Source organism: Spermophilus citellus (assembly GCF_964194105.1).
Source record: "Spermophilus citellus genome assembly, chromosome: 2".
NCBI lineage: Eukaryota > Metazoa > Chordata > Mammalia > Rodentia > Sciuridae > Spermophilus > Spermophilus citellus.
Window position 1 is genome coordinate 20103777 of NC_138183.1, and position 9147 is coordinate 20112923.

At 50.6% G+C, this 9147-nt stretch overlaps 1 protein-coding gene across 1 annotated transcript; it reads right to left on the reverse strand.

Annotated features, from left to right (window-relative positions):
* Positions 1-2925, reverse strand: LOC308640778 (alpha-1-acid glycoprotein-like; the record flags this gene model as incomplete). Its single annotated transcript, XM_081278610.1, has 6 exons — positions 1-111; positions 1044-1147; positions 1300-1407; positions 2017-2087; positions 2278-2420; positions 2812-2925. 6 exons carry the CDS (start codon positions 2923-2925, stop codon positions 1-3), a joined length of 651 nt encoding a protein of 216 aa, XP_081134736.1.
* Positions 2926-9147: the final 6222 nt, after the last annotated feature.

The following is a 9147-nucleotide window of genomic DNA, read 5'->3' on the forward strand; positions in this document are numbered from 1 at the left end:
TCACGGTGCCGGGGGCTCTGAGCTGTGACCCCCAGCAGGTGGCCCGGGGCTGCTCTCTGGCTCCTTCTTCCTCTCCAGCTCGTGCTGCCTCCGCAGCGGCTCACACTGGTCCTGGGAGAGGGCAGGGAGGGCTGCGAGTGACGGGGTGCAAGGCCTCCTGGGGCCGTGGCACCAGTCCCGCTCCATGGCTCCCCAGCAGAGGCCCTGGGGTTGGCCCTGCCCCTGCACCCCAGCTTGCTGGCCCGAGAACGGGGCCCAAGCTGCGGCAGCTGGTCTGCTCAGGACCTGTGGGCACCGCTGTTTTGCCGATGCAGCTGCTGAGGCTGGGGTGGCCAGATGCCCAGTGGAGTCCCCTGGCCAGGGGAGGGGAGGGGCAGGCTGTGGGGCAGGAGGGGCAGCTCATGTGGTGGGTCTATGAAACCCCGGGACCCACTACTGGCGGTCAGGGGAGGAAGGGTCTCAGGTGGAAGACGGACAGCGAGGTTTTATTGTCGTCGTCATGGAAATCTCCCGGGTCTGTCACTGGCTCATGGGCTTGGTGATTTTGTGGATGGTAAGTGACGCCTTTCAATTAACGCAGGTTGGAGGCAGAGCTGCGGTGCCGTCGGGCAGCCCACCCTCGTGTACAACAAAACTCCGGACCGCAGCCCGGGGCTGCGTGCCATTCGGGGCCTCACTGAAAACCATGACCCCAATTCCCCATTGGCTGGGTGGTAGGAATGGGGGGCAGGCCAAGCCTGGGGTGTGGGAGGCGCTCCTCGTCTCCTCCTCTCCGCTGTGTCTCTTTCCTGGACCTACCACCCCAGGGTGCGGCCATCCCCTCCCACTGGCCTTTCAAGTCCTCCTCTCGGCTCCAGTGTCCACCTGGCTTGCAGGGTTGGTGACCCCCGGGCTCTCATCTCACACCCACTAGTCTCTGAATCTCAGCTGCCTCAGCTTGAGGGCAGGTTCTTAAAAGCAGGGGATCTGCTTGGCTGTGCAACCTTGGTGGGCAGCTTTCCCTCTCTGGACCTCTGGGGTTGCCCGAGGTCCCCCATATTCACCTTCTTCCAGTCGGTGTACATGATCTCCGACTTGTCCAGGCCCTTGCACTCCAGCGCCTCATGGAACCCTTCCAGCTGCTCAGGGGTGGCCTCAGGCTTGTCAGCTGCGAGGAGCAACAGGCAAGCAGGGTGAGGGCCTGGGTGAGGAGCTCGGGGCGGCGGGAGGCCAGGCGGGAGGCCAGGCGGGGCTGGGGTTCTAGGATGGGCACCGAGGGAGAGGCTGGGTCGGGAGGGCTCTGGGGCTGCGGGGGCCCACCGTAGAAGGACAGGCCCCTCTTGTTCTCATCATCCATCGAGAAGGCCAGTAAGTAGGTGCTGTTGGAGTCCTGGAGGAGAAGCTGGGCATCGATCTTTTTGCCCCCATCTGCAGGACAAAGGGCCCAGGTGAGACCGGAGGGGGTCCCACTGCCCGTCTCTCAGACGCAGCCAAATGGGAGCCCCACATAGGCCAGGGCTTCCAGAGTCTGTCCCTTTGTCACCGATGAGGGACACAAGGCCAGAGAGGGGCTTGGGGCTTCTAAGTGGTGCCAGCTGTGTCCCCACAGCACTCTGTGCCCTTCCTCTGCGGCATCTCTGGTGGTAGTGGGGACGTGCAGGCTTCCACCTGAGCTTCCAGAGACTTTCAGAAGGTGCTTAAGAAAGAGGAGGTCTGGAGCCAGACTGGGATTCCAATTCTAATTACAAGCTGTGTGATCTCAGGAAAAGTCCTTGATGTTTCTGTTCTCCTGTTTCCTCATCTGATCCCTTCAGATGCCCTCCTGGGGTTACTTGTGGGTAGGAAACTGGCTCACTTCATAACGCATTTAAACAGTGCCTGTGTTTACTGCAGCTCCCAGGCACCAGACCTGGGGGACATGGCGGGTAGAGCCGCCTTCTGTTTTCTGGGCCCAAGGTCTCCGGGGCCTCAGTCCCACCCTCCTCCGTAGGCTGACCACTCCCTTCCACACCCTCCCACCTGAGGACAGGCCCTCACCATATCTGGAGAGGGTGGCATTCTCTCGATGAACCCACAGGACACTGGAGTTGTATTCGCAGCGGTCCTCGCTAAAGCCAGGTGGAAGGCGGGAGAGAAACAAGATGGCCCTCAAGAAGGGACAGTCCCCACCCCAGGGCCTTGGCAAGGGGCTGCTGGAGAGGAGAGCCGGAGGTCCCGTTCCCGTGGGGAGGCGAGGCCCAGAGGGGAGGGGCGGGCTTGAGGCCTCCGGCCTCTGGAGTGGGGCAGGGCGGGGCTCACATGCTCAGGTACTGTTGGAACAGAATCGTGTCCTGGGTCAGGTTAGGGGTGAAGGAGAAGTCGGAGGCCTGGACCTTCTGAACCATCTGCTTGAACGCGGGGTCCAGAAAAACTGAGCCGATGTAAAACCACCTGCCAGAGAGCTGGGGAGGGGGCAGGCGCAGGGGTTGACCTCTCTGGAGGTCGGCAGCAACCAGCCTCGGGGAGAGGTGACCCTCCATTCTGCAAGTAGGGGACTGAAGCCCTGGGGGGGGGGGGACTGCTGGGCTCACCAAGTCCTCCCCCTGGTGGGCCTCGCCATGCTCAGCACAGAGCTCTCCCCTGCCGAGGGACTTTGCCTTGGAGCTCCTGAATTTGGAGGCAGGGGGAGGCGACCAGTGTCCCCCAGGCTGGTCAGAATCTCATCCCAGACCCAGGAAAGAAAAGGGCAGCACCAGAGGTAAGGGGCTGACCCCAGCCAGTAGAGAAAGAAGGGCCCAGAGAGGGGAGGCAGCTGCCTCTGGCCCCAGAGCAAGGCTGGCCCCAGGCACTCACCCAGTCCAGGGTGGCGTTGGTGATGGGCTTGGCCGTGAGGTTGGCACATGCCGGGCTCTGAGCCTCTAGCAGTGGCAGGAGGCTCAAGACTGCGAGGGCCCAGGGCAGCGCCATGCTGAGAGCAGGAGGCACCTGGCAGAGCTCAGGGCAGGAGGGCGCAGTGACCTTTTTAACAAATGTGGGAGGGGTTCTTGGAGCCACAAAGGTCAGCTCATGGCTGTGACCCAATCCTGCCAGTGCTTGGGAAATCCCCAAAGCTGTTGAGTCCCACCTCCAAGGCCAGGACAGCGACCGCCTCACCTGCCAAGCTCACCCCAGACTGGCTCAGTTGAGGTTCAGGTGCGCGTGGGGCTGGAGTGACACCCAACAAAGTTTGAGCACATGTCAACAGAGGGACCCGCTCAGCAGTCGCTCCTGTTGTAGGGACAGAGGAGGCAAGGCGACAAAGATAGCAGGAATCAGTTTTATTTGGCTGCAGCCAGGTTCAGAGGGCACAGCTTTGGCTGTAATCAACCAATCCCCTGAATCCTGAATTCAGGGAGTTTCAGAACTTTATACCCAGCATGTAGCGGGAGGGGCTCAGAAGTTCACAGTCTGCAGAAGGTCACATAAAAGCAGCTTTTTCTTTCTCTGTTCTGGGCAAGTTAACCCTTCAAGGACAGCACCTGAGAAGGGGAGAGCTTCTTCTCCCCTTTCTTTCTGTTACTGTGGAGCCCAATTGTAACTTATCTTATCAGAAATGTAGCCATCTCTGTGAAGCCCCAGCTCAAGGCCAGAGTCCTTGTTTACACATTTCTACAGACTACTACACTGGATACATGTTTGTGAAAAACTAATAAGGGGGTGTCCAGCACCTGGAGTGCTAATTTCTTCCCGGCCAGTGGCCAAGTAAAACAGGGCGACACAAAAATAGGAAGTTTATCTACATTGAACTCTTTGGCAGACAGTCCTAAAATCAGCCCTGGTGGAGATTTCTGGAGAGGCCCAGGTAAGACTTTTCTGTGGAGAAAGGGGGTGCCCCTGCACTCCTACTGCTCCCCAATTCTTAGCCCACAGAGCTGTGTGACTTGGTGGATCCAGCCATCTATCCAACACCAGAGGCAGCTAGAGAGTTCCTGGGGACGTGGGGTACCAGGCGCTCAGGGGAGGGCTGAGGACAATCAGATTCAGTGCCAAGTGCACCTGGTAACAACTGTGAAGAGCAAAGGTTCAGAGGGACCCCCACGCCGCACTAGAGGCAGGGACTTTTCCAAAAGAGGTGACCAAGTTGGGTGACGTCTTCAGTAAATGCATTGTTCAACCACCCCCAAAACAAAAAGCAGGGAATGATCTCCCCAGGGTCCCCTACTTCCTGCCATGGAAGCAGGCACCCCCTCTTTCACTACCATCCCCTCAATCCTGGGCCAAGGCCAGGCTCTGCAAATATCATGGACTGAGTGACTCCTTCACTCCTTTGAATCTCTACCTCATGAGGCCAAGTCCTTATCCATAGAGATACATCAGTACGTCCCAAAGGCATTGTTACGGTGTCACGGTGTCCCTGCCAAGTTGTTTTCTTGTTCATTTCATATATGTTCAGTAATTTGTCACCTCTCCACTTTATAGTCAGGTTTGCATTCGAGGCCAGCACTCTACCGACTGAGCCCTACCCCAGCCCCACAGTTAGAATTTTTAAAGATGCACAGATTTCCATTCCCTTCCTGTGTTCTAGTTGAATGTTGCCCTTTCCTCCCATCGATGGCATTTCGTATTGTACTTTTTCCCTCTGCTGTGAAGTATCAGAGTGACCAAAACTGCCTTCTAAAATTGCTGAACTGCCCAAGAGAAAGAAAGTGTGTCACGGGCAGTGTCCTGTGCGTGACAGTTCATAGCAGTGCGTGTCCAAGGAGCCCCAAGTTAAATATCCAGATGCTCCTCACCAGGAAGACAGAGTGGCATCTTTTACAAAACAGAATTGCAAGCAATAAAAATAAACCAACTACACGGACCCATCTCACCCACCTGATGCCGACGGATCGGCTGACATTCCTGGGCCCTGGTGTCTGATGTCCTCTGTCTGCAGTTCTGGGGAAAAACGGATCTGCGCTGAGAGAAAGTGCACCTCGGTGGCCTACGGTAAAGCCGTGACTGAGAAGGGCCCCAGACAACTTCCTGATGTGGGGGTGCTCGGATTGTCACTGCGGCTGACCCCACATCGGGATGTTTGTGAAACTCATTGAACCATAAATGTGTGCATTTGATTGATTCTGATTCAGCAAAGTTGATTCTGGAAAAAACTCTTCCAAACAGAACAAAGGCAAACCAAGTCCCTAACCAGGAGTGACTCCATGGGCTGACAAGGCCAGGCGAGGCTTTCTTCACGTCCTTGTCAGAACTAGACAACCAGAAATCCCGTTTTCCCCTCCCTCCCTCCCTGTATCCTTGTATATATATATTTTTTAATCTTTGCTGGGTGGGTTTGTTTTTTGGCTTGGCTTTGTTCTAATTTGAGGCTTGAAAAGAGAAAATACCCTGGCTTTGAGCAGGGGAGACCCAGGGGGAGCGTGTCCAGGTGGCCTGTGGTGGGGGATGGGGTCGGGGGTCAGACTGGGGGAGAGGCTGGAGGAGCCCTGCAGGGTCCGGGCTGGGGAGTATGCTGGGTCCCCGGCTGCTGCAGGGCCCTGTCTGCCTGCCGTGGAAGGACGGGGTGGCAGAGGAAGCGGGGAGGCTGTCACAGGGGTCCAGGGGCGAGATGATGGGTGGCATCATGAGACTGTAGATTGCCAGGAGGCTGAGCTCCGTGTGGGGGCAGGACCACCGTTAGACCTGGACTAAGGGGCTCCTGCTCAGCACCCAGAGATTTAGAGGGCCCTTGAGTGCACTCTCTCCCCTCTCACGCTCTCCCCCCATACACACACACACACTTTATTACATAACACTTAGGCATGTCTCTCGGGATCTGGCACTTGGTACTGCCCCGAGTGGCCTGTACCCCTGAACAGCCTCTTTACAACCAGCCCTGTTCAGGCCCTATGGAAACCACGCTCTACCCTCAGCGCTGTCCTCTGTCCTCGAACCAACCTGCCACACCCTATCCACTGCCTGGTGGTTAGTGGGTGCTGCTGCTGACCTAGGAGATGGCTTCAGGGCACAGGGAGGTCACAGCAAACTTGGTGGAAGAGAGAAGATCAATTAGCGCTCGAACTCCTCTTCCTAGTCAGCTGTGCAATTGCATTATCAAATGTGCTTTCCCAATAGCACCACAAGTCCCTTTGTGATGGTCAAGCCAAAGTGACTCCATTTTGTTTAGTAACTCCAATAGAAGGGTCGTGACTGGGGCAAGATGGTCTTTCCTTTTGCTATAAAAACCTTTAAGAACACGGAACTACCTAATGGGGCTCTGTTTCTGTAACTGGGGTGACTGGGCTAATTGTGATTGGTTAGGCTTCCCGCCACTTGACCCCACTCTCCCGCTTCTGTAACCCAGCTTGCTTGCATTGGCTGGACCCCCGAACATCCCTTTTGCGGTTTTCAGGCTCATAAAGAGCGCCCTTGCAATTGTTCGGGGCTGATCAGGGGAACAGCTTTATGTTCTGGTCATCCACCACTGGTGTGCTTCAATAAAGGCTTGATTCGATTATTCGTGAGTGGTCTGGAAGTCAGTCTATGAAACCCCGGGACGAAGCTTTAACCATAACATCTGGGGGCTCATCCGGGATCCATTTCTTCCCTCCCCTCCAACCACGGGCCTTTGGATCTCGGTCCCGGAGTAGAGGGGAGCTCCTGAGAGACGTTCCTCAGCCTCACTCCAGGGGGGACCCCAATCTGTCCTAGGACGCTCTGAGAAGCCTCCTGCCGGCCTGTCAGTTCTGGTGAGTCCACTTCTCTGGGGACAAGGTCAGATTGGACGCAGTTGTTTACACCAAGTCGGGGACGGGACGAGATGTCACAGGACTAGACTTTGTCACTGTCTCCCTGGAGGGCTCCCTGTGTGACCTCATCTGTCTGTATCTGGCGGCAGGACAAGACATCATCTCCTCTACCCCACTGGAGGTCTCCCTGGGTGACCTCAGCGATTGTTGCTTGTCCCGTGTCTGTTCTGCTGTTTGTCGTTTCTCCAGTGTCTTCTTGCTGTTTGTCATTTGTCCAGTGTCTGTTCCTTGGCCGTTTGTCCTGTTTGTCTGTCCGTGTGTTGTGCAGGGCCCTTTTCTTGTTCTCATAACCGCTCTCTTTCATCAGGACTCCTTGGCTCCACCACATCATGGACCAGGAAGCGCTACAGAGGTCTCTACCTGGACCTCTTTAACTTGTTTTCTTAACAATTTTCAGGACTTTGTCTGTTGGTCTGTTTTTGTTTTTCCCTTTGTGTTCTGTGTTAGTTTCTATCTCAGTTTGTTTCTAATGGAAAAAAAAAATGGTTAAGAAGGTTTTAACTGTGCTCACTACAGCTGGCATTAAAATGTAAAGTGCTGCCAACAGGACTAAAAGAATTGTCAAAAGTAAAAGCTAAAGGTAAAAAGAAAAAAAAAAAGTCATTCTAGTGATTGCCTTCATTTAGGAACTGGGCCAGGTGGCCAACAGGGTAGATCAGGTCAGTTCCTGTAGAGGACAGATTAAAACTAAAGTGTTTTATAAAATTATGATTCCTAAATTGTATAACAAAAAGCATAATTTTGTCTAGGAAATTTGGCTTTTGTCTCTCAGTATTTGCAAGCATGAATAACTCCCAACTATTAAAAATGGTCCAAAGATTTTTCAACATCAGGCTAAAATTTGGTGGCCACTATCCAAGAAACCAGAAACCAAGGAGACCTGCATCTTTGGGAAGTTCCTCCAGGGAGAAATAAGGCCCCTTTGTTTGTCTATGTTCCCTCAACTCTTTTCAGCTTTGATGAGCAGGACCACCTCAGGAAAAAGGTCAGAAAGGCTTTTAAAATTCTATGTTTGTTAAATTCAGGATTTTGATCTGACATTAGTAGATTACTATGTTTTTCTGATTATACTCTGCTTTATTCTGATGCCAGTTTACAAGGGTCAACTCTCAATACAATAGGTTTTTATTTTATTTTTTTTATTAGCTACTCATGACATTACAGTGATCTTGGCAATTCATACATTTGTATCATTGGGGCATAATTTCTCATTTTTCTAATTGTACAGTTTTGCAGAATCACACTGGTCATAGAGTCACCTATATACATACATCAATCATAATGTCTATTCTATTCTGCTGCCATTCCTATCCCCCCTACTCCTCCCCTCCCCTCCCATCATTTCTCTCTATCCACTCTAATGTGGTACACTTCCAATAGGTTTTTTAAAAATAACCTACAAGGCTTTTGTCTGTTTGCTTTGTGTGGGTGCACCGGTGTACTGTCCGTCTCCATGTATCGCCATGTTTATATATATTTGGTAACAAAAATTGACATTTAAGCTCATAAATTAGAATTAAAATTTAAAAAAAATGAATCCAAATACCTTTGGTTAATATGATTTAAAAGATTCAATTTAAATTGGGAAAATAAATAAAAGTACAAATGTCTTTAAAGTTACTAATACACAGTTTTGTTTCTAGGTGATCAAACAGATGTTAATAAAATGTTAATGTCTATAAAGTATCTAATATCCATTGTCTCTAGGATTTTTCTTCAACAGAAAAAAATTGCTAATGCTATTCAATGTACTTGACTGATACCTTGTTTTTTTAAAAAAATATGTAAATTAGATCTGATATGTATGAAATTAATCATGGATGTGTTTGTCAGAGACATCTAATTGGTTTACAAAGTTAAAATGCTAACTGTTAAATATGATATCAAGTACTCTTAACTCCTTAAATTCCATAAGGTAAAATACTTTAAAAATGTTGGTGTTTTCATAAATTGGTAAATTAACAAAAAATTTAAAAGTATTTTGTGTTATCACAAAAACAAGGTTTCTATAAGTTAAAAGTCCAGCAGGTATAATTCTACATACAGGAAGTCAAAAGGTTTCAACTGCATTTCAATTAAAGTACTGTAAATAACAATTTAATCTTATTAAAATGGATTAATTTATCTAAATTCAGAAATTAATAAGGGTTATTTCAAGGTATAAGCAGAAAGAAGGATCAATGGATTAAAAATTATTAAAAGGTTCCAAATATAAAAATATATTTAGTAAAAAAAAAAAATGCTTCCCGGTAAAGAATTCTTTATGTGGTAAAGTATAATTATAATACATCTAAGTAAAAAATAAAAGGATCTAATTAAATAATATGAAGGTCTATAAATAAAAGATGAATATTAAAAGGTTTATATATAATATGTAACACAAATAGTTAAAGTTATACAAGGTCTTTCCTACAGACAAATATTA